The sequence below is a fragment of the Syngnathus leptorhynchus genome, chromosome 4 (assembly GCF_054491065.1).
Source record: "Syngnathus leptorhynchus isolate UIUO chromosome 4, UIUO_Slep, whole genome shotgun sequence".
In the NCBI taxonomy this organism is placed as follows: domain Eukaryota; kingdom Metazoa; phylum Chordata; class Actinopteri; order Syngnathiformes; family Syngnathidae; genus Syngnathus; species Syngnathus leptorhynchus.
The window spans coordinates 17,013,298-17,039,325 of NC_141198.1; the positions used below are offsets into that span (position 1 = coordinate 17,013,298).

General features: G+C 42.4%; 1 protein-coding gene across 1 annotated transcript in view; it reads left to right on the forward strand.

The window, feature by feature from the left end:
* Positions 1–367: 367 nt before the first annotated feature.
* Positions 368–26,028, forward strand: part of trpm3 (transient receptor potential cation channel, subfamily M, member 3) — a 76,806-nt gene continuing 51,145 nt past the window's right edge. Inside the window, exon 1 of the mRNA XM_085908975.1 lies at positions 368–571. Within this exon, the coding sequence (XP_085765101.1) occupies positions 368–571 (204 nt within the window). The remainder of the gene's footprint in view (positions 572–26,028) is intronic.

The window sequence follows — 26,028 nt, forward strand, 5'->3', positions numbered from 1 at the left end:
CCCCCTCTCCTCCCCTCTCCCTCCCTCCCTCCCTCCTTTCGCCTGTGAGGAGGCAAAACGAGCCACACTACGAGCACATGCAACAGGGTGCAGCCTCTTTTCTTCTCTTCTCTTCTCTTCTCTCCTCTCCGACCAGACCAGGAGAGCACTTTTTCTTCACCCCCCCAATCAGAAGATCAAGACAAAAGTCACAGAAGGAAAAAGGAAGATTTCTCTTGACTATTTCCTAGCCTGTGCAGATCACCCACGTAAGAGTTGTTCAGTTGGCGAAGGAGTTTGGAAAGAGCTCAACATGCCACCTGTGGCCGCAGTTTGATGAAGAAGGCTGTCCTATTCACCGCATCCTCTTTGCCACATTTCCTCACCGATGGCTTCCAAGAAGAAGTGGAGCGAGCGCAGGGAGACGCGCAAGGAGCAGCCCTTCTCCACCCGAGATGATGCGTCCGTCGCATCCGGGGCGTCGGGGCCGGGGCGTCCCACCACCAGGGGGCGTTTCTCCGAATCGTGGAAGAGGTTGAGCTCCAGAGCGGGCTCCACCAAAAGGGGGGCGCTGGGCTCTCAGCAACCAACGGTAAGACCTTTGTGGAGGACACGCGCGCTGGTCTTCATTCATTGCTTCATCTGGCAGTCGGGCTGATGAGAGGCTGAGAGAGGACAACTCAAAAGTAGAACGTGACAGCAAGTCCAGCAGGGAGGCAATTTAGAAGACTAACGTCTTGGTTAATGTTTAATAGAAATAATTATTTCAGTTATTTATAAGTATTCCAAACAAAAACAAGTCATATTCGAATATTAGTTTTGCTTCATTATCATTCTCAATAGTGACCGTAGTATCATTTGAATATGAAGTTATTATAAATTCACCTTTGGCTTAAAATTGTAACCTTTACATGAAAGCAAATAAAAATGAATCTTCATTAACATTATTTATACTTTCTGGGCACTGTCTAACAATGAGAGTGCCACTGCCATCTACTGGAGTGGATGTGTAATTACACTAATCTAGTACAGTGGGGCATGTTCCCTGCGGTCCTCTGGCATTAAAACAACAAAACAATAAACTCCAATAAAATGAATCCTTACTGTTAAGGCAATGATTTTCAACTATAGAGGCGTATTTTCTGTAAATATTGTGAGTGAACTCGATAATTTGATATCAGGAGTGTTAGACATTATCGAGGGGGGATGATTCAGTGAATACTGACTGGTCCTCTTAGAATGACATAGACAAGTGATTATATTTGCGCTACCACCTACGAGACACCATCTGTGCTTGTGGGCACTTTAAAATAATGATGACATATTTCTATGTGCGCCCGTATCGCTCGTGCGATAATTGTCACGACATGAGTTTGTGCTGCAGTTTGTTTGTTTTCCTCACAAGAAATATAACTTAGATATGACTTGGACTAATCCAGTTTGCACTAATTAGCTAAAAAAAAATAACCCAAACATGCAGCCAACGTTGTCTAAACAAGCTGGCAAGACAGAAAGTGAAGAAAACACAGCGTGCCCAAAGAAGAAAAAAAAAAATGTTTGGGTGTGTATTGCCTTAATCCTCGTGGACATGAAATCCACCTGAGGTTGTTCTCGGAATCCCCTTCCACTCGTCCGTGACAACATCACAGAGTTGCTTGGTGCTCTGCTGTTTTTTTTTTTTGGTGTCTCACTGGTGGTCAGTTTCAACTTCATGTTTCCTTCATCTCATAAACTCGTAGCACTCATAGACCCTCAGATCATTATGATGCAATCTCCACGTTGGACTTTAGGCAAGAGTGAATTATCTCGATCCTTTCGAGAGTCTAACTGGTACTCGTCGGCCCTGGTGAAAACTCAGTATTGCCTCTCAAGCGTGGAAAGTTACTTCATAACTGCAATCTAATTAGTTTGGTCATTTCCAAGCTCGTCGTTTGGCTGCCGGCGGCGTCGAGCGAGCTCATTTCGAGGGAAGATGTGTTGGGCGGCCGTTCGCAAACAGCCGGTCAGCGATTTTCACTGGAATGTAGCGACACAATTAGAAGCCAAAGAGGCAGATGTTCTCCCACAACTGCGCCTCCAAATAAATTGCAATTTTCTTCAGTAACTCTTATCTTAGTTACCGCAGTTCATTGACCACAACGATTGATCGACTGCAGTGCTCGTTTGGCCAGATAGTTTTCATCGTGTGTGTTTGTTGTCTTTGTGTGGAACCGCCATTTTTTTTGGAGGACTCTCACCCTTGCGGCTTCACCACCGAGCGAGCAAGTGTTGTCTGGCTGTCATCTTGTGTGACAGTTGGACCGCGCTAGCATTGAAATCGGGCGCTTTGCCCGCCGTCGTCTCTCCCTTGGCACCCGAGCCCCATTTTCAACTCTGCCCTGGCCCATTTATCAGATGAGGCTGGCCTGTGTCAAGAAATGAAAATAACCAATGATGTCACACATGAATCAAAACGGTGGCCGGTAATTAGGTTGTCACAATGCATATTTCACCTCGGGTTGCGGCACATTCCGGATGGCGCGTCCGTCACATGTTGGGAAAGTTGTTTTGCCAAGTGTCAGCGTTGATTATCTTTGTCGCAAATTAGATGAAGCCGCAAGCAGCCGTTAAATAAACACAAAGGATCATTAGATCAATCTAAACAAACAAAAAGTCCCGACACGACCAAGATGACCTGGTGGGAGGGGTTAAATATCCGCTGTGGTCGAGACCTTCTGTCAAGCATCCATCCTTAAGTGCGGTCGGCAGCCATCACTTTTTGATGTCAGTGAACAACAACAAACAAGGCTGGTGTTTTCTCTCAATAAAACATTCATTGAAGTTATTTCCACCACTCATAGAAAGGATTTTGTTGGCTTTTGATTCAAAACAATGATCTACCCCATACCTGGTCGGAGCCACTTTCTATTTTTGTGCCAAACTAGGTTTCTGTGGAACCGCACGTAATTAATTTTGTGGCGCTGATTACACAGCGTTCCAGGGGAACTGGTGCCTTTTATCCGACGGCGTGCTGCTTCTGCAAAGGAGGCGTGATACCAGGATAAAACCTAAGCTCCCTTTGCTGCTTGAATTTATCTGAGTGACACGTTGGATAAAAGAAGGTCTCAAAACTCTTTTTTTTTTTTTCTTTTCATTTGTTACTGAATGTACTTCAACGTATAGTCACTGGAGTTATATTTTATGATTCATGGCTTTTAGCTTTCTTTCTTTTAATTGCATTTTTTTCTCTTCCTTTCTATTTATGTGAAAGTAACAGACAACTCTAAGTCTAAGTCTACTAAGTCTGTTAAATAAGTCCTACTTCTTTCAGACAAGTAAACTCTGCCCATGATGTGCAGTATATTGTATTCTGTTTGTTCGTTCGTTCGTTCGTTCGTTCGTTCGTTCGTTCGTTCGTTCGTTCGTTCGTTCATTCATTCATTCATTCATTCATTCATTCATTCATTCTTCTGCTGCTGCTTCGTCAAGCCTTTGTACAAAAGTAATATCCCGTCTCTGATTGTTCCTCAGAAGATATTTGAGAAGCCATTAGCAAAGTTAATGGCTTCGAACATTCATTCAGTCATTAAGCGCCTTAGCTTTAGTTGGGGGAGCATTATCCTTTGCAAAACAGGGTGATGAAGATCAAGAAAATTCCTGATTCTAAAAACACTGCCTTTTGCGCAGCCATTTTTTTTTCTCCTTTTTTTGTTTCTTGTTGACGTATTTAGTAGCTAGGGTGATCGATTTGCACAAAGGGACAGCTTGTCACAACATGCCAAAGCCATTATCAGATTTGGGAAACTTGACTAGCCTTGGATCTGGGAGCATCTGGCGCATGTCACCCACCGACCATGATGATTGCCATGGTAGTAATTGAGTTTTTCTGTCGATGACCCAATCAAATCATTAGCTTCTATCTCATGAGCACAAGTTGGTGAAATGTTTCTACGTCCACCCTAACTTCATTTGTATTCTTCATCCTGAGAGAAAATCTACATTCAAATTGCATTATTGCTTTCTGCTATTTTCCATGACTTCAACATTCAATTTCAGTTTGTTCATAATAATTGGGGAATCTGTGAATATCAAACAATACAATGAACGATTTTCAAAGTCATTTCAGGCTCTTCTGAGGGGAAAACACAACTATACAACATCGTCCGATTTTTAGAGCATGTCCTCACTTAATCAGGGGTACTAAGTGGCAGAACAATCATGCCCACTGCCTGTTTGTAAATCATTAGTGTCTAACAATGCGCTAATTAAAGGGAATTTCATTTACAAAGCAAAGGGAAGTGAAAAGAAGTCCTGTGAAGGTAGGCAGCATGTGGCAGACAGACGGCTAGCAAAAGGTGTGTGTGTGTCTGTGTGTGTGTGTGAGGTCCAAGTAATTGGCCCGTCTCGTGGCATTCAAGCCCCACCTTTCATCTGCAGCGAGGTGGCGAGCCGAGTCATAACCGAAGACCGGACTGACGTGTAATCCGCTTAGCACGTTTCAGTAGATTGGACAAATACGATGGTTATTTGATGTTGCGTGTCCAGGTTGTTGACCGACAAGCGTGGCAACAGTAGCTTGGAAACAATCTTACAAAGACTTTGGATCAGCGGTGAGAATGTAGTGGGAGGTGTTTTAAAAGTGGGATCATGTGCATTTGTACTGTGAAGAAAAGTTACGCAATACTTTTGTGTTGAGTAAGGATCATTCTGTTTTTCCTTGCCCTCCATGGGGGTCAACATGACCTTGGAGACATTCCTGTGATCAAGGGCCTTGACTTTTAAAAGCCTATTTTTTTCAAATGGATTTGTCAGATTTCCAGCCTGGGCTCTGATCAAAGCTTTGTAATTGAAGTTTCTTCTTCTAATGTATTCTCATTCAGGCGCAGGAGGAGACGAAGAGTCGCTGAAAATGTTTCAGAGATGCTCAGTCATGCTTCAGCTCTAGACAGCTGCCATTTAGACAGCTCCCATTTAATTTTACAATGCTGAAATATGATCTTGCACCTTCCTCCTTCTGCTGTCTTTCAAAAACTAGCTTTCATTTGAAGAGACCCCCCCCCCCAAAAAAAAATCATACTCCCAGGAGGAATTATGGCATAGTTGAAGCTAAATCAATCATACAAATTTAGCCTTAATTACTTTTTAACACACAATTATGTTTGTTTGTTTTTTTGCCCCTCTAGGAAAATATTACAAACAAAAGTTGACAGTTTCATTTGATAGAATGTCAATACATCTTAAAGGAGCGTCCATACCTCCAAAGAGAGAAAGTATCACCACTGGCTCGATGATATCACTCAGATGTGGCCTTGCTGAGGTGTAGCGGAAATTGGACCGATGCGTTCCTGACCGAGCCTTTTTTTTTTTTTTTATGCGAATGTAGACGAGGTTTATTGATGCTAGTAAAGACATTGTGAACGGAGATACGCCGATGTCTCGCTCTTTGAAGCGCAGCTTTGAAGTCGAGGTGTCTGATGATGTAAGCCGTACGCTTTGAGGATGGCACGGCTAGAATCACTATTGCCGACACTTTTTCATAAATTGATCTCGAAGGTATATTCCAACAAGTCTTATCGTGTTTACTCCATACGGCTCTTATCGATGCCTGTGTACTTAAAATGGAGATGAAGCCGATAGATGGCACAGCGAAGCTTCGCAGGACCCGAATGAGGTTTTTTAGGCTGTGCGGAATTGGAGTGAAATGATCATTCTCGTGCCTTGTGTGTCTGCATTGCTCTGTTGACTCAGAAGATTAGCTTGGCGAGCACTAAAGCTAATCTAGCAGTTATAGATCGGTGTGTGTGTGTGTGTGTGTGTGTGTGTGTGTGTAGTGTGTGTAGCGTGTGTTTGTTATCTCCCCGCAGATCCCTGAACTGACAGCAGGGATTTGTGAGCTAAAGTTATTAACAGACGGGCAGTCAAGTGATCTCGTATGTCCAGAGCGCGGTATCGGACTACTCTTAAATTAGATTGACACTCTTTGTATGAAATTATGTTTTCATTTTTCATCTGTCCAATGATTGTTGATCGTTCACATTTGCTATCTTCCGTCAAACTTTCTTCTATCGGTCCTAATCAGGGTAACAATCGTGATCTTTTGATTTAGGGGCGGCTTCATTTTTCAATTTGTCAGGCTTCCGATTGTTTTGAAGCGACGGTAAAGGTCAGTGTTCGATGGGGAAGTCAATATTTCTTCTCTTGACGACTGCCAGTTGGCACTAACGACGTTAGTAATGGATTCTCTGGGGTCATGTGTTACTTTTGATAACGTGATGTCACTGAGCGCTTTCATGACTGAGGACTGAAAAAAAATGGTCAACGTTTGGTGGATCCGATAATGCCATGTCAAAAGATTGTTAAAAAGGTGCATTTTTCTTTGAGAACAAGCCTCGCGGTATCTTTGTATGCAGTCTAAGCCTTCATTTAAGAAACAAATGAATTTAATAATGCCCCATTTGCTCCCTGCATATTCATTATTTTCAATGATGCCCCGGTGAATTGTTAATATTGTTTTAAGTACAAACAAGTACGAGCATTTCCGGGGAAGCTTTTAACCGCATCATTTGTTTGAACACAGCTACATTATGCAAAAGAGCAATTCAACCAAGAAACTGGGAAATGTATTTAACTTGCCATCCCTCTTGTCCTCTTTAAAGAATTTTGTTTGCAGTTTCCAAGTATTTGAATGGTAAACGTCAATGCAGAGATGAGAAGGGATTCTTGCTGTTTCTTTGTCCAACTTGCTCACAGCTTGCTGTAATATTGACTGAGGCATTGAATTTAACTAGAGGAAAAAAATATTGTGGTTTTCTTCCCTTCGCTGTTGGAATTGTTTGATTTCAAAATCATGCTGTCTCGCAGTTGTTGTTTTTTTTTCTTTTTTCTTGTGGATGCGGCTGGGAATCGGCCTTTGTGTATGCGCATATTAAAATAGCAGCGCAGTCATCGCTTAGAATTACAAAGCGCTTTTGGGTGGATCGCATGACCATTCCATAACTGATACGTTGCCATATACGAAGCTTTTTTTTGATTTTCAACTGGACAATGCCTGCAATCAAATTATTCTCCATTGAATCCGCAAATGTCTCACATCTCGCCTTCTATTGTTTTTTTTTTTACTCTCCCCAGGATCAGGAGGTAGAGTGGCTGACACATAATTGGAATTTTAGTGACTGCTTCAGAGGCGATAACAAAGTATCCTTGAGCAAAACCTTTGGCGTTTAATTTCTCCGATGCCGCGCACGATTTTGTCCGTATGTAAATACTCAGATGTGGTAGCGTTTCACATCTTTGCTTATTTTTGCACATTTGATTAGAGCAAGACCATCAAAAGACACATTTTGCCATCTTGGGTCTTCTAATGTCCATCGAAGTAATTTTGTCAGTTCCTTGATGGTATCCTCCCATTAACTAGTTAATGGGCCAGCCCATTGCCAAGCAAAATGGCCGCATCGGCCGAGGCGTGTAAACAGCCTCTCGGTAGTGTCGAGACTTGACGTGTGTTCCAAATGAGGTCCCAACGCTATTATGATCTCATGTAATGGGGAAAAGCTGTCTTCAATGCAATTATCCTTCCAGTTTCCGCCTCAATGGCGTTCTCAAAGGGGAACTTGGTTTTTTTTTTGCTATCCGGGCATTAGTTGACGTTTATCTGCAGTTTCTTCCAAATATTTTTTTTAATGTTGTGAATTCCACTCCACTTGTTTCGTTCTGTACTGACAATTTTGGTTTAAGATTATTCGAAAAATCTGTCCACAGAAATGAAGGCAGCTTCCCGCCAAAAAGCAAGTCAAGTGTTTTTTTGTTGTGCTCAGCAGCGTTGAACATTTCAAAACTGAAACTTTCCCGACCCGAATGTGTCACCATTTTAAATATTTCTCCATCCATTTTTCTTGTTGACTTGGTCAATAACAAGGTCAAAAGTTCCTTTTGATGCTCGGGAAGGGGAACAACAAAATATTTGCAGACATTTTGCTTGTGTTTAATGTAAAACATTTAACATAGTAACACAGCACTTGACTCGAGACATTTGAAAAAAAAAAAAGTCCATAAATCGTCACGATATCTGAGAGTGCGCACGTGTGTGTGTGTGTGTATGTTGCTGTAGCATGCACAGTCTCACAATCATTGCTCCTCTCCAGATGGAGGACGATTCTCCACTCAGCGGAGGTCTTCCTACTTCCTCCGGGCGAAGGAGGCAGGGGGGCTGCCGTTGGTGCGCGTGCGCGTGCATATTGGGCGAGGTATTGAACTGTCACATCCCAAGCATCCTCCGAGGAATAAGCACCACACAGAGAAAGCCAAATTAGATAACAGCCTTTTCCACACACCATCCATCCATAAGGGACAATGTTGTCAGCACATGCCTTCAGTCATGTGTTCCCCCCCCCCCCCTTCCAAAAAATATTATTGCCAAGGAAAATGTACTTTTTGATGGATCGGGTCATCCACCGAGGTTATACTCCTGTCTCTACACAAACATGAGGGCTCACGTTCAAGCAGTAGGAGAGCGTGAATGGGGAATTGAAATGTTGAAGTTAGTCAATGTTCCAGAACAGATGGCTAAGTGCCCCAAATTCACAGGGACATTTTTATACTCAAAGCTGGGTTAATCACAGATGAATTTGTCTACCAAGTATCTGACTTCAATCACTTGGTGTCTACCGAGAATAAACTGCTTGGTTTTGTTTGATTGACAAGTGGGGAAGGACCTTGCCGTCAGTCCTGTCACTGGGCGGATAGACGATGTCACGGGGTCAACGCGTTCTGCCGTTCCTTCAGTAAGGAGCTCGGCTGTCACTGAACACCTATTCAGTCTTGCTCCACATCATTATGCAATATGCACATCATGACCACGTGGGAAAAACGCATATGGAAAATATGGAAAAGCACAAAAAGCAAAGAAGATTGTGTGCTGTTATTAAAAGCCCAGTGATAAAATTTCACACATTTATTGTTGTACTCTCACCATCTGATTTATGAAAGCCTTTAATAATTCAGAAAAAAAAAAAAAAGGTGCATCTGCCAAGTTAATTTCCCCGTGAGGGAAATAAATCACTTGTGATCTCATCTTGTCTTGTCACGTTGCCGGAATGTATATTAATATTGTGGGAAATTAGTGTACCCCTTCACCAACCCCTAAAATACTGATTTGAAGAGTAGCCCAACGTGTGTGTACAACGTCCCCTAGTGGTCAAAGAAATTCTATGTTTTGTAGACATGAGAATAATTTTTCATTCAAATCTTCTCGATGGGAATTTCCTAATGAGAAGTTAGCTCTTGCATGAGCGCAGGCTCAGATGATTATTTTGCATTCATAGGCTGCCATCTAGAGTCCGGAGGTAGGAAAAGCTGCTTGTATTATCTTTCAGATTCCTATTCCAGGGTTCATATTTGAAGAAACACACACATACACACATGTGGTCTAATAGTTAGAAGAGAGCTTCACCTCACATTCTTCTTGTGTGGGCCAACCCAAAATGTCCACACATCAAAAAAATATCCACACACAAAAGGCGGGAAAGTCAAGGCTTGACTTCAAAACGCGCACGTCTCCCCACTGAATAGCGATGCACATGATAGACAGCTCCTCCAAGGTCTTGCAGGTCCCCCGGGGTGGAGCTGGACTGTGAGGTGATGACTTTTAATGTCACTCGCTGGCTGTCGACAGGGCAGAACCCCCACTGAGGTGCTGCCCTAAAGATAAATTGGGATATTTTTGATATGGCCGGCGTTTCAATAAGATGGAGGCACGGTAATCTATGGATTCTGTTCATATTTGAAATAAAGGAGGATATTTTCACAATCAGCAAACGTGTGACCCATTGGTGATGTTTTCCAACACTTCCTCCCCAAACAAATCCAGGCATGCAACATTTGTCACATCCCGACTTGGTGATAATTGTTATGCTGGTGTTTTGCTTTGATGAGTTTTTTTTTTATACACATAGACATCAGAAGCTTAAATATAATAAAGAGAAAAATGTTTTCTCGGTTTTGTTTAGCTCATTTGAAGCTTTTCAGCACAAAATATACACCGAGCATGGTCATATTTTGTTAATCGCAATCGTTTGATTGCATTTATCGTTCGTCTCTTTTTGAACAGGTACGAGAATTGCCTTACAACCAGACATGGCTGTCTAGACTCTGTTTTTTTTGTTTTGTTTCTAATACTCCCTCCAAAAGTGGAAAATTGCCATTTTGTCCCAGCACTTTTTATCCGTGCCACCCATACAGAACAGCGGCACCTTAAAAATAAGTAGAAATGGACTGAAGGCGACAATGTAGTGTGTTGGGATTTCCCAGAATTTCTTTGTTCCACTGTATTGCTCTTTGACTCCAAAGTGGCTTTGGATCTTGGCCCAGCTTAAAACTCAAACGCTGTGCGGTTATTATTTGTAAAGCTCGGTCGATGACCCGACTAATTGTAAACAAGCCATTGAAAAGTCAATCATACGTCCGATTGTCCACATTAAGTGTAAAAATAAACAAGTGCACTTTTCTGCTCTCGTACACCTCTTGACCTTTTCGTGTCTGGACGAAAACGCTCGCAGTCCACTCACCAATCATATGCGGCGCTTTAAATCCTACTCGAAGGAACACACGCCGTCAACTATTAAGTCGTCTTGTCTGACATTGAACAAGGTAGACCGGTAAATCTGTTTAACTAAATGAACTCCTGCTGTGGCTAGCTTGATTCGATTAAAGTGAATCGCATGGCGAGGGACGCCGGCGAGGATTCTGAGATGAGAATATTTGGAATATCTTGCGTAATCAATTTAAGAAGCATCTGCACATCAGTAAGTAGGTCGCATGCCTTGTAGACACAGCGGCTATATTTCGCTTTTTTTTTTGGGTCGTCGCGGCTTCCATTTTCAGGATCCACCAAAATTCCCTCCATCAGGCAGAGAGCTGCCACTGGTTCCCCCCCCCCATTTGACCATCATCCATTCTCTCCTATCTCATCACTTCTTTTATCCCAAGCTTAATTTCAGGTTGACGAGCAAATGTTCCCATTGTGTCTCCTCCTCCTCTCTCCCATCTTGGGAGACAGTGTTGGAAAAGCAGCCTCCACTGTAACTCGTCACGCCGCTCCGTTTATGCGCTCCATCTCGCTCTCCCTCCTGCGCTATTCTGCACTGCACTGCATCCCTCTCCCCCCCCCCCCCTCTCTCTCTCTCTTTCCCTCTCTTTCTTTCTTTCTCCTACCTGCATCCCCCTCACTCTGCACGCTCTTGTTCCTCGGCTCTGCTCCACTTGTGGAAATACCGCACACTCTTCTTTCACGGCTGGAAGTGGAAAGTAATGCTCCCGGTTCTCCAGAATTTTTCCCGACTCTGTGGATCTGTGCGGGCCTGAGGAGTGGGGGGGGGGGCGGGGGTTGGCGAGGCGGGGGAGGAGCTGGGAGAGGGTACCTGAGAACAAGGCTTCAAAGTGGTGCCGCTGGCAGGAGTGGTTGATGGTTGCGCCTGGAGGGTCATGCCCTGGGACTTGTGCGCCTTGCGCTGCTTGGAGCTGGAGGTCTTCTCCCATTTCTGCCCCACCTTGATCCTGGTGCCGGGGGAAGCTTCCAGGCACCGAGAAGAGTGGGCACCATGAACCAACTGGATGCGCCGCGGCCAATCAATTGGACTATCAGGAAACTGTGCCACGCAGCCTTCCTGCCATCTGTACGCCTACTCAAGGTAAAAAAAAAAAAAAAAAAAAAAAAAAAAAGCTGCATCCAACTGCAGTACTTGAATGAAAGCGGTTGTAAATGGGTGAATTCCTCCGGGGGCGCTATGTCGAATCTTTGGATGTCTTTTAATGCACTCAGGGATTGATGTTTCCAGGAATACAGAAGTGTGGCAGAAGTGTCGGCGTAAAATCTGCTATGGTGGTGGTGGGGGGGGAGACAAAGATGGAGCGTCTTGTTCGGGCGGTTGAAAGTGAAAGGATGAAAGGACATTTGAACAGGGATTGGAGAGCTGAACAATAGAAGAGGGTCAAAGAGGAATAGTGGAAATGTAGACTTTGGTTTTCGTTGAGGTTGGAAGGTGGATGCGAAGAGCGTGAGGCGGACGAGAAGAGATTTGTGCAGACGGATGAGGCGAGATGTTAAAAGAATGATGACGCGTGCGCTGAGGAGCTTCGTGATTTCGACTATTACGTTGATGTACAGCGTGAAACCAAAGTTGGCAGGGGTTTTTTTTTTTAATTCATTCAACGGCGCACCTTGATGGACATCATTTATTTATTTCCAAAAATAGGCTAGAGCACATCTTAACATGCTCAAGTCAAGGCAAGTGTGTCACTTTGACTTGTTTACAGACACGTGCTTTGTCATTTATTATTCACGGGTGTATTTTGTGAGCCTCTGGTGATCTGAGAGGCTCCTGGAGGAAGTCCTTTGCTCTGATGTCCAAGCACACGGCCGGTGTGGCATGTCAGACATTTGCATATGTATAGTCTGCTTAAAAGGATTTCGTTGTAACACTTGATTGAATCTGAGAGTGTGTGTGTGTGTGTGTGTGTGTGTGTGTGTGTGTGTGTGTGTTCGAGCATGGCTGGTTGTGTGCAAAGCTTGATTCCTCAGTGGCACGCGAGCGCATCCACGCAAAGCTCTGAAGTTGAGCACACCTCTTAGAATTCTTTTTAGATGAAAGTATTGTCTTTGGGTTCACGGTGTGTTTTCTTATTGGCTTTTTGATGACATTGAAATGATTCCAATTATTCCACAATTACATTGACATTGTGTTATACGGCGCCTGTTGTTAGCATTTAGCAGCAGTTAGCGGCAAGAAGCTAGCCCTCAGATTGTGGCTTGAATAAATGAGCATTTTTGGTTTGGCTGTAGTGACTTTAACACATAATCATTTCAATTTCAGAGCACCAAGTTGTTATAAAGTATTCTCATCCCAAATATTCCAAGCCAGTGTCTTCCCAACTAATTTCACACTGTGCTATCTTTAAAGTGTGTGCTTGCCCAAATGAATGTGAAATGAGCTGTACAGTGTCACACAAAATGATGAATGGGAGTTTGTGGCCAGTTTGCGGAAGGCACTGTGAGAAATGCCAAAGCAATCACCAAATTGTACAACTGTGAAATGCACACTATAGCGGAATTTGTCATTTATTGAGAATAGGAACTTCCTACACTTTTTCTTCCTTCGGTGCACAAACTGAGCTGAGTCGAATGTTTCAAAGTTTCTCCTGTCATTGTTGGAGTTTCTCGAGAACTGTCACCTATGGCGATGTGGGGGAAGGAAAGTTTCACCGTCACTGTAAATTTTGCACGGATAGAAATATGTAAAATGGAGTGCTCCACTTGACAGCCCGTGTTTTATGGAATAATAAGACTTCAAATCTTCCACTTAACTAGCAGCAGAGGAAGGTCAAACAACAGAAGGATGGACCATCACTAGAAATTTAATTCTAAGTAACTGGATTCTTAATTATAAAAAAAACTCAGATACTATGGTAACGATACCACTTCACCGGCAAAATACAGTTTTTTTTTGTTAGCTGTGTGGTGACACTTTGTGGTAAACACAGACTACAACACTTTAAGCTAGCTAGCTACAAATGATACGCTGCAAAATGAACGATAGCATTTCTAGATCCATTATGCGTTATATTTGCTGGAGACATATCGTGTTAGAGAAACGTTTGTGTGTTTTTGATGAAAATAACTATCGAGTATCGGGGGCTTGGTATCGGTGTCGATGCATTGCCACTCTCGACTCAATGCAGTATTTACATGTATAAAAGTGGTCTCTCGGTGGTGTGACTAAGGTATTGTATTGGAAGGCTCGGAGGCAGACATCAAGCTGTTGGTGTGAAATGAATCTAACAGGCCTGTCATGGAGATATTTCTGCATGGCAAGCACTTCCCACCCATGTCGAGTTATTACCTGCCCTCCGCTGCCTTTTAGTTGATGTGCATGTGAGTGTGAAGGCAGCAAATAGGCTGTCAGATGTGTTCGCTGTCCTCCTTAGCCAGTATAAATGTGCATTTTTATTGCAGTCCCGCTGATACAGTTAATGTTGCAGCAAATACAAGGCCTCGCCTGCTAGTCCATCATTAGAACGCACACCCAATTGCTGGGAGCGACAAAGTGCAACTGAAAGCACCTCAGGCTTTTTACTTATTAACTTATTTGACTCACACTGATTTGATGACGTACGTGACGTCATGCATGATAAAAGGCTGACTTGTCAATCTCGGCGACTGTGTTTTTACGTTCATTTGGTTAACTGACACCTCGTAGACAAACACAATGCCGGTTGACGAGGTTGGCAACATTGTACAGGTTTCTTAAAGTGTGTGTGTGTAATAAATAAACAAACAAACACATAAATAAAGAAAGGAATAAATACACAAATCAAAATATATAAAAAAAAATAGATAAATAAATAAATAAATCAATTTCAAATAAATAAGTAAATGACTGGAAGCTGTTTAGCCAAGGAATAAGTTGTAAATGTAAGTCCAAATTGGAAAAAGAAAAAGTGCAACATTTCATTCTTTGATAACACCTTGTTGATGCTGAAGCTAGATTTAAAGTGGGAGTGTGTTTGTGATTGTGAGCGCGTACATGTGATTCCTTATGCGTAGGCTCCTAAGGCCAACCAAAGACAGGCGGAGATATTGATCATTTGTTTACCCTGGGGCAAATCCATCCTCTTTGTTTACTGTCTTTACTCTCCAAACACATTCAAGACTTGGCTCTGTTTGTCATCATTTGCATATTATTGTAAGAAGCTAACAATAGTTTTTTTTTTTTCTGTCTCTGTGTGCATATTTGGTTTGCAAGTCAAATGTGTGCTTGCAAATAAGCAACTAATGTGTAATGTCATGCGGTGACCATTTGCATGCCAAATAACGCATGTATTACGTTCAAATTGGATATTTTTTGGTATATCGTATATTTGACCTTAGGTGGCATTTTAAAATGAAATCATTCCTGCTTTGAAGCTTTGCTGTTGTCACTTTAATACGACTGGCAATCGTGCTGCACAGAAAACTGTCACACCGCATTTGATTGATTGACACTTGATTGACATAAAAAAGCGACCTGTGATCAAATATCTTTTTTCCCCGCTGGTTTGAATTATTTGGGGGGATTATTCAATGAATCCCCAGAACTGCATTTATCCCGACTAAAGATGGAGCAAGTAATTAAATGCAGCGCAACAGGCTGCCATCGACCCGCCGTTGGGTGGTGTCACCGCACAAGAGCAATGGCCTTCATAAGCTGCCTTGGGAAGAAGTTCAAATTCCAGCTCACATTGGGAGTAAATCGCCCGCGACAGAAAGTCAAAACTAACGATTGTGGCGGTCACACAATATAGTCCAAGCTGAAGTTCTACGACTTGACTGATCACACTGTACCTGTCCTGTCTGTTGCGTTTATTTACTCCAATGATAAAAAACAAACATGCAACTGTTATTGTTTTCAATCCTTAGGATGCGTTTCCCATTTCCGTTATTCAGCCTTGAAACGTGCTTCTTGTTCCCCCCCACTGCCATTTATGTCCTTCATTGCATATGACAGATGTTGAAGTTTCGATCAAAGATACTTCAAATCTCATCTCTGTCAGCCCGCGCCTCGCTTTCCTATTGACGGCTGACGTTTTTACAAGTTCAAGACGGGGATTTTATGCAGATTCCAGAAGCTCATATGATCATAAACTAAACTTGACAGAAGAAAAGAAAAATATTTTATACTTGGCGCTTGAGTCACATACTCGGTGTCATCTTGATATGACCCTACTTATTTTCATAAATTCTCAGTTCTACATGTCCATCATGTCTTTATGTTTCTGTCCTCTTTCATTTTTGTCAGCCACACATTTGTCCCCTCCGTCTTCCTCTTTGTCGCTCCCTCCCACACAATCATAAAGCATATATAATACTGTCTTGTGCAAAATACATGAGGCAGGCTGCTGCTAAAAAAATAAATATAGCTCCCTAATGCTAAAAATAAACGCGTTACATAAAAAGATCCTACACCACACATTATATCATCAAGTTGGAGCGTGATATGTATGGAAAAGTGTGGAAGTCGATGATATGAAATGATCGTTCTGGTTGGCTGTCACCACTTTATTTATTTCAATAAATCGCAGTAATAGTAAAATATTACTTACGTAACTTAATTTCAATTTCGTTATTGTGATGGTACGGAATATGTGCACGTGCAAGTCGAGTCACCACTCTTGCACATATAAATCAGAAAATATACAAATTGGAATTTTTGACGGCAAAACTTTAAAAAAATATCAAATATTCCTAACTTGCTATCTCACTGACAACCTTGCTTCCACTTTTTTTATGTTAAAACGCAGAAGTGCTCAAATCATCCGACTACGAAAACCAAACAGGAAGTTGTTGTAAAAATACAAACTGGAAATGTCATTTGTGGAATCGTAAAAAACATGAAGCATCCATCCTATTTACTGCTTAGTGTTGCTCGGGGCTGATGTGTCAAAGTAGCTCCAAGGTAAACATCAGTCATATCCCAAACACTTCTCGGTGCATTTGAGGTCAGCCTTTGGCCTCGCTCTCACTTCTTGACACCACCAAAAGTGTCGAGCGCAAATACGACTCGAGTGTCACATCAAAGTGGAGAAAAGAGTGTCTCGTCATGTGCAGCCTTTGACTCCCTTTCATCGTCTTTCACGTTGGGTGGTGAGACCCAAGTTCACAGGATGCTTGCTAGCGTCTCGCTTAAGCAGCAAAGAGCCCATTTAGAAGCATTTCAATAAAAATCATCATGCCGCTTATGAGTTGCAACCAAAAAAACCCATCTTTCATTTACGTCAGAGACGGCGGCATGACTTTTCTGCATGCTAAAGCATCCGTCTCTTTGTTTTCAACCAATCACGTTTGTGCTTTTATTGTTGTTGTTTTTGTTAGCAAATGCATTTGTCCTGACTTACAGGACAGGATGAATCCACTCACCACTCAACCGCTGAATTTTTTATGAGAACCAGACGCTGAACGGACGCGAAGTTTCCGAATAAATGCATAATTTGGCAAAACACCTCTAGCTGCACATAGTTCCTACACGCACATGCTACGCTATCTATATCCATCCATCCAGCCACCCACCCACATTTTCCACAACAAAATGAAAATGGCTATGCCCGCGTCACCGGCCGTGGATGTTATGCAGTCTAAACATCGACCTTCCACCTTTAAACTGCTCCAGGGGATGATTTACCGGCGATGGAGGCCTTTTTTAATAATGTATGAAGGAAGTAAATCCTCATAAAATGCTACGACGGCGCTGACACTTGGAACCAATACGCAGTGCTGGCCGTCACCATTTATGTAGTAATCCGCCTATTTTTTACTCAGCCATCACTGTGTTTTTTTCCCCCTCGCTAGATTTTCCAAACAGCTGTTACACATGACTCCTTTTGACATTGTTTAGGGCTGATCAATTTCTACTCAATTACTCAGTACCACGCAGTACTAGTAAATGCACTCGTCAATACGTTTCCGCGGAACGTCTCTTGCTTATCTGTTGAGGCTGTTAAAGAAATGAAAAAGCCTACTGAGGTGTGAGGCCCGCTGATTGAAATGGCTTCCCCGCAGGACTTTAAAATTTAAAGGAGCTCTTTAGAGGGGAGCCCGAGCCATGCTGCGAATTAGACGGAGGTGATCAATCAAGCCGCCGTTCACGTCGATGCGATGGCCCAAACTCTTGCGCTACTTTGGCGGAAGTGCTGAGTGGCCCAAAATGTAGCACCACGGACAGCGGCAGGCAGCGCAGCGTATCAAATTGAGGTTTAAAAATAAAGTTACTTTAGATTAGGACTGCACATTTTGCGCTCAACAAGTATGTGTGACAGCCAAATTCCGAGTGTCCGTATTTTTTCTTTCTGTGAATAAACCCCAAATGTTTTGATGTGAGACACCAGAGGAGCAGCAGGCTTGCTCCACACATGTACTGTAACTCATTTAATCACATGCACTTTATCTAGGTCATTAGTTCTGGGTCATTACAACGACCCACACTTCCCCAACCCCAAAGCCCCCCCCACGTACCTGTCTAAAATTAATGCAGCGTTGAACTGCTTTTAGGTTCATGCATGACTCTTCAAAGATGCTTTATCATTTTTTATTAATTTTTTTATTCATTATTTATTATTATTATTATCAGTTCTCAAATTTTAATTTAATTTTTTTTTTAAGTTTGACGTCACATTGAGGCTAAGACTTCAGTATTAATCTTGTATACAGATTTCACAAGATTTTATTTTCACATCATAGTTCCTTATAATTTTTTTTCAGTCCAATATCTTTCCTGACGTTAGCGTTATTGTTACCAACACTGATTGGCGTGATTTCCACCGTGCTCTGCGTAAAAGAGCCAAACAGGAGAGCACTCTGTGTAAGAGCTATAATTCAGTTTCATCCAAATGAATTGCCTCTCCCACTATACATAAGTAGGCACTCATGGCTAAATGTAGCCTTCATTTTGAAATGCTCCTCTCCAGGTCCAGTGTGTGCTTTATCTCTATTATTTATTTTTTATTTTTAGAATGATCAAAGTAGTGTATGCCCCCTCTAGCTGCTGTGCCCAACTGAATCAAACGTGAAATATGGCTTGTGGACCATGTTCAAGTCTTAAAGAAGGCAAGATAGGATTGCGTGTGTGATATCTCTAGCATGCGTGTCCTATAAATTGGATATTGGGATGAAGAAAATGAAGGTGAGAAGCATGGCCACCAGCGCTATTTCTGTCCCATCCATCTCTCTCTCAGTCCTCGGCATGCTCTCGATTCTTCCGCGCCCCGCCTCTCCTTCCCCCTGACATGGCCAATATATTTAGATAGTGTCGTATCAAAGCAGTCACAAAAAGAAGCTCAGCGTCTTGGGAATTTAGTAGAATTTGACCTTTGCAGTGATAAAAAAAACAAAACAAAACTGGATTTGGACATTCGAACTTTAAATGCCCCTGAATGTCTTTTTTAATTGAACCTTTATTTATTTGCATTGACTTATTATCACGGATGACATATCATATATATTTTTTTAAATAGCAAAACCTTGAACTACACTGTGTTACACAGACCGTCTTTGACTAGCTAAGAGAAATAAAATCATCAAATAATCAAAAATATTTGACTAGCTAAGAGAAAAAAAAGAAGAATAAAAATAAGCGTGACAGCTGGGCTCCAGTTGCCTTTCATTTCCAGTGCATCTGAAAGAATCAAAGCTGCCATCTTTTGGAATACCCCTTCGAAGTCCGCAACTCCAAATTTCCACTTTCCCCCTGATTTATTACATAACATTTGGCTATGTAGTTCAGTTCTATAAATGTCTCGATTCATCCTGTACCAAAGTAGACGACAAGATAACTGCATAAGTCATGAGGGGGGAAAAAACAAGCCATCCAAAACGTAGCAAAGAAAGACAGCTCATGTAAAGGGAAAGAAAAGAGCGGGCAGACGGAAAGAGGTATAGAAAATGGCATTCGGGAAGCCTACGCCATGATGAATGCCTGCCCGCTGCTCAGTGGGACACTTGGCAGGTGTTGTGTCTCTCCAATTCTGCCAGCAAGCTTATGTAATGATTGGGAAGCGACATGGCCGCCACTCCGCCTTGCTTGTGAAGACAAAGATGTGTGCAGCAGGAGGACTTTAATGAGTCTTACTCTGGCTCTCATCTTTGACGTGAAAATAGATCCCATTTTGTTGATTCCATAATACATTCAAACTGGAGTCTTTTCAGGAGGTAATGCATCCACAGAAACCTTTTAATGGCTCCCTCAAAAGAAAATAAAAGAGCGCATAAAAATGATGATGTGGCCCTGAAGGAGTGTATGCAAAGCTCACCCGGTGTTGTATTTACATTTCCTTCTGCTTTCTTATGAAGTCGAAGAACACTGGTGTCAAACTTGGGGCCCGTGGGCCGGATACGGTCCGCCACATCATTTTACGTGGCCCGCAAAGACAAATTGTGCATCGAATTCATGTGTCATTGCTAAAATTGCAAATATTTTAAATATCATCTTTTTAAAATAGATGAGCAGTTTTCACTTCTGCCCTAGAAGATGCTAACTGGACTTGGGAAACATGCAGAGGACTTGACATCCGGTTTGATAGCATTTATATCAGTCCCCCAAAATTTCAGCAGCATTCAGAAGTGCACATCTTCTGGGGATGTTGACATCTACAGTCTAATGGAATGAAGCCCCCGAAAGAACTTTTAAATAGGTTCACTTTAAAGTAAGATCCATCAAAAAAAAAAAAAGTACTTTAAAGGTCTTTTGGATCCTTCGCTAAATAATATATGAAACGCACTACTGTGACTTTCTCCAGTCTTGGTAAAAAGCCATTTGTTTGCTATTGCTCTTGCTAACTGAACATAATTGTTTTCAAGCTCCCCCCTCAAAAACAAAACAAAAAAAAACCTCATTTGTTGTCTCAACCCCGAGACGTGCGGACTTGCTCAGTTGACCGTAAAAAGCGCTATGTCGGTCCTTTTTCATCCCTCACGACTTTGCCGGTTTTACCGGAGGCTGTGAAGACCTCCTCCGCACATTATCAATTTATAAGGAGCTTCAGATGTTTTGACACAAGAACCCTTCAGAACAAGGCTCCTGGCCTTGAAGCGCACTTGTGTTCAGGCATGAGCGAGCGTGATCGTCTCCAGGAAAGCGTCAGGTGCCCAAATGGAAGCAGACAAAGAAAGCCTGCAGTCAGGCTGTCAATGAGAAGAGCTATTTAGGGACACTCCGCATTTCCAAAAAATGCACATGAATCATTCCTTGGACCCAAACCACCTTGGCCTAAGACCTACCCGTGTTGGAATTCACCATCCTTACTCATTCTTATTTGAATGTTTGTGTGGAGGAATGTCCCCAGTGGGATTGAATAAATTGATAGAATGGGCCAGTCAGGTGGGAATTGAAGGGGGGAGAAAAGCAATTAAAGTGGCAGTCAAATGGCAGCGGTGCAGCCAAGCATCAGATGGAGGCAGTCCCCGCTTTAATTACACTTAACCCTCAGCGTGACACGGTGAGATCTGTCGCCGTACCCATGACAAACATGTGCTCGGGCGCCACGTGCCACCGAACGCGGAGAACATTTTTCAATACTACGCCGTAATACAAATAAATTCATTTGCTCTTGCTCATGACCTTGAAATGTCCAAGGGTTCAATTTATCTGCATCTGATACTTTATAGATCATCTGGCCGGTTTGCTCTAATTTTAGCGTCTTGGCCGAGATCTGGTTTGTCTTAATTTGGCATTATTTCCCTTTGACAATTACAGGTTGGCGAGGTTGATTTTAAAACGATGGAGATGATTGCATTTGAAACTCCAGCACACGATATAAATGAATGCATTTGGAGCTCCTACCCTCCATCCGCATCTCAACCGCCACGGGTCGTCCAGATGTTCCACCTGACAGTTGGGACAGGCAGGGAGGGGAGCCAAACACAGCGACAAAGGAAAGAGCTGTAATCAGGAAGGCGATGAGGTATTCCGCCACTACCCGGATTGGAAAGGAAGAAAATCCATTTCACACAAACAGTAATAAGGTTGCTCGGAGGGGAGGACTGAGACAACAGAGATGGCGGGAAAAGAACAAGACGAGACACTTTACCATTTGGAACCTTTACGACCTCAAGACTTTGTTGTGACCTTAAGAACACAATTTCATTCCATGCCGTCAAATTGTGCGAGAGAACCTGGAAACTGCAGACATGTCAAAAGTAGGAAGCAGCTCATGAACGAGGTTGTGAAGGACAGTCAGAGACAGGCATGAGCTTTCACATGCATGCCACTCTTTTTTCTTCTTTTTTTTGCCTTATCAGGCTGCTCCAGACATGGTCAGGAAACCCACAATGCACTCGGAGCTCTCCTCCATCTGCGCATCCCTGGAAGCTTGGAGGTCAGCACAAGACGTTGTGCACTGGCGATGTAATTTGCGGCCAGTTGACCATTTTGATTTGCATTCAGAAACTCGGAGAGTTTTCAGCAGGTCACATGTGAAGACCTCTTTGTGGCTCGTACGTGTTCATCAGCTTCCCATTTAAGGTGTGACTGTCGCTGAAGGACAGTGATGAGGTGCTTGATGAATCCGCAGAGACGTTTCCAAAGCCAAAGGGCTGCCAGCAGCACAGCGTGGTGACTTGTTTTTTTTCAGTTTCCTCAGGCATGAACCTTTACCATGAATTGCTTTAAAAATCAGTGGTTTCATTCGAAATTGCATATTATTCACGGTATGTGAATTTGAACAGGAAAATGAGTAGGTGTATGCGTGGGAGAGGGGAGGGGTGGTGCTGTGGGGATGCAAATAATAAACTCCAGTGACTCCACATCTGAAATGTGCAAAAGGTTTTTGTATAAAAAACAAAAAAACAAAAGATAAAAAATTATATACATAAAATAGTAATATATTATTATTATATTATTATCTTAATTTCCAGTGTGATTGTCAATAAAGGGTTCAGTAGCGCCCCCTACAATTTTTACAAACTTCACAAAAATTGTGAGGCATATCTTTTTGGGCTTTTATCGAGGTCATGTTTTAACAAACTCCTCCGAGATCATTTTTCCAATTGTCTTCAGAATTTGTGAATTTCATCTAAAGTTGCTAAAGTTAAAAATGTATTGAAAGCTTTTTATTTCATTGCATACTGTTGCTTTGGCGATGCGCTGTTTGCAAAGAAAAATGATACTTATGTCATACCTAGCGTAAAAAACAATATTTTGAGATTTCACGTGGGATTTTTAATACATTGCTCATTGGAATTTGTATGAATGGATTCTTGGTTGTAGCTACTTCCGCATAAATTGGGTAACACTTCAATCCTGGCCCAAAAAATTCCATTTTCGAGGATTATTGTATACCAATCGGATGATATTGAACTATGAATGCCACAAGATTGATTTATTGATTGAATTAAAGGTGACCAGGGACCAAATGATTGCTAGCGTAGTGGCTGACACAACGGCCTTTCATCCTGCCGGTGTGTGCCAGACGCAATCAATCCCCTCTGATCGACTATCGACCAGTTGAGGAATACACTTTTCCTTTTGCCCTAAATCAGCTGGGATAGGCTCCGGTTGGCCTTGCTTGGAGCCCTGAATAGAAAATGGATAATGGGAGGATTCTGGGCCTTGGTTGAGGTGCGATTTCTCCAGAGTCTTGCTCTCCTCACATGTTTTTATACAGCCTGAAGTGAGAGAAATTATGTGGGAAGGATTGAGTGGGAGAGAACTTATTACAGTAGATGGAAAGTTATGCCTAAAAATTTGTTGAGGATTTGTATGCAGTCGTATACTGGAAGTGAGCGGTGTGACTTTTTCAAGGTGAGTGGTCACATGGAACAATGGAGCTCGTTTTACGGTCATTGACCCAATGAAAATTAAATTATTAGCTGAAAGATAAAGCTCCAGTCATTAATTATGGAATCAAATTGTGGAATTAGGCTGATTTTGGATCCAGATAAGACTGCAAAGAAAGTCATATGGAAATGTGTGTTTTCAATCACAATGGGAGCTGAGCTAATTCTCCTGGTCTCATTATGTAGGTAATGGTTCTGTCCTCGGTACATTTCCTTTGGCAAAGTGCTCACTTGACACCATTGATCTTTTCAACCACTTTCATGCTAATTCTTGTCGAAAGAGAATAGTAGCTAGAAACAAATGTTTGAGGTGACGAGAATTAAAAAGGACACAAATATATTAGTAACAAAAATGAGCATTTGAATATTTTTATAGCCAGTGTAACCTTGGAGTTGGGAATTTTTGGAACACAATTATTCTGAATATGACCATAGCGTCTCTTAGAGTGCATATCAAAGTACAAATTCATCCATCCATTAGCTGAAGCACTAATTCAAAATGCCTGAATTTGTAAAAAGGTCTTGGCTTCCACCCTCTCCCCGCCTCCCTCATCGGCCAACTAATTAGCAGGCGTTTTTTCACTGCAGGACTTTTTTTTTTTTGTGCTAAATGATGGATATGTACAAACCAATTAATGCATCATCCACGCTTCCTCTTTGTTTAGTTAGAGGGCAAGACGCAAAGCCCCGCTGAGAATGGGCACAGCGGCAAAAATATTCATTCTTACCAAAGATGTTGTTGGCTACGAAATATTTTATTTCCCAACGGAGAGCAGCCACGTTTTTGAAGATTGTTTGAAAGGTGTGTCAAGACCAACCCTGGTCCCTTAAGGTTACTCACACACAACTCACCCAACAGCACATTTGCTATAAATAACAATTGTTCACATCGCCCAACCAGAGGCATTTTAAATACTTAAATCATTCACTTCCAAGTGAATTATGACGTCTATTCTCGTCAATGGCAGTGAACGCCATTCTCATAACTCATTCACTGCCGAGTGAATTTTGACGTCTCTTCTCGCCATTGGCAGTGAACGAGTTCATATAACGATGGTGAGGTGATTTACATAGAGTGGTGACAATAGAATGGAAATTGTACTCTGTTTTTAGATGCCTGACAAATATGTGAAAATTCCAGACAGTGTCAATCGAAAGCGAGCATTTGTTATCTTGATGACGGTGGAATTCTGAAATCAATTTCGTGTGACAAGCGCATACGTCGTTTAGCGTTTGGGTCTCTAATGCGCGTGTCTCTCTGGCTGCATGTATAATACATACATTGCTTCCATGATTTGTCCTCGTTACCGCGGTGCTGACCGTGCGAGCTCTCCGACACAACGGCGGCACGAGGAAGACGCTTTGAAAGCTGCCTTCGATGCATCATTCGCCGACACAAAGTTGATGGAGTCGTGAATTTACGGAGAGGAAATGCGTGAGCGTTATCGGCGGTGTCATGCTCAGCACTTTACATAATATCTGTGGTCTCACCTGAGCGCTTTTAATGTTTGCATTTAATCAGAAGCCCACAGGAACCCAACAGCCTTCATATCGACATGCTAACACACGAGCTGTTTCTCTCTCTCACGCTCTGGCTTTGACACACACACACTGACTAACACACGGCTTACATGTATAATGAATCATTGTAGGATTAATGAACTCGGTTTGCAGTGCAATTAGAATTCCATCTTTGGCGTAGAGGCAGTCACGGTGAAGCCGGCGTAGCGTCTGTGTCTTTCACTCACCTCGTTGCGGTGTCAAATTGGGCTCATTTTATTTTCCTTCATGTATCGAGTTTAATTAACATGATGCCATATTGTCTCGCTGGCTGGCATTCGTGAGTTTATCAAATACACATTTCCTATTAGTCATGAATAGGGATAGTTGAATTAGAGGATAAAATTCCATTGTCGCGGAAAAACCTTTGTCGCTTCGACGGTATCCCGCGAGAGTATTGACGAATTCTCTCACAATCTTATTTGCTGAGATAAGAAATCGGCTCATTAACGTCAAATATGGATGGGCTAGCGAGATTCATGCCACTAGCGCAAGTGAAAGCCAATTTGGGAATATGGGAAGGTTATACTTAGCTTTCAGGACCGAATGTGGAACTCTTGACATGATGTGACATTAGCTGCAGCACAACTATTCTTGACATTGCTGAGGGCCGCATGATGGGTTGTTTTTTTTTTGTTTTTTTTTTGGGAGAGACTCGAGCTCTGACCTGAGCTGGCGAAAGGATAACTTGCACTCTACGGTTTAATTTCGCAGACATGTCAAAGACAAGACAGGTGCGACACAATCTGTTTAGCTCCGTTGTTGTTCCACCGACCATGTTCCATCTCGGGAGCCTTCGACAGCTCTGTGCTAAAAACACGACAAATCATTTTAATGAGACTTGTTGTCCCCCTCCCATTCCCTCATCTGCCCAGGAGGCTTAGCTTTATTATGATTTACAAGACAGGCTTGGCTAGGAGTGCGCACAAATGCAGAGTGCAGATTAAGAGGTTCACTTCTTCACAGTATGACAAAAGAAATGAGTCTGCACTTCATCCAAAGTCCGCTAGACTGAGTTTGTAAACTTGTAAACTCAGGGCTTTGTGAGATCATGTACTTTAAAGAATAACGTTGCAAGCTGCCAAACTGGAAAGAGAGGTGAACCACCACAAACCATGTTCCAGAGTCATCATGAAACTTTTTTTTAACTGTTATCC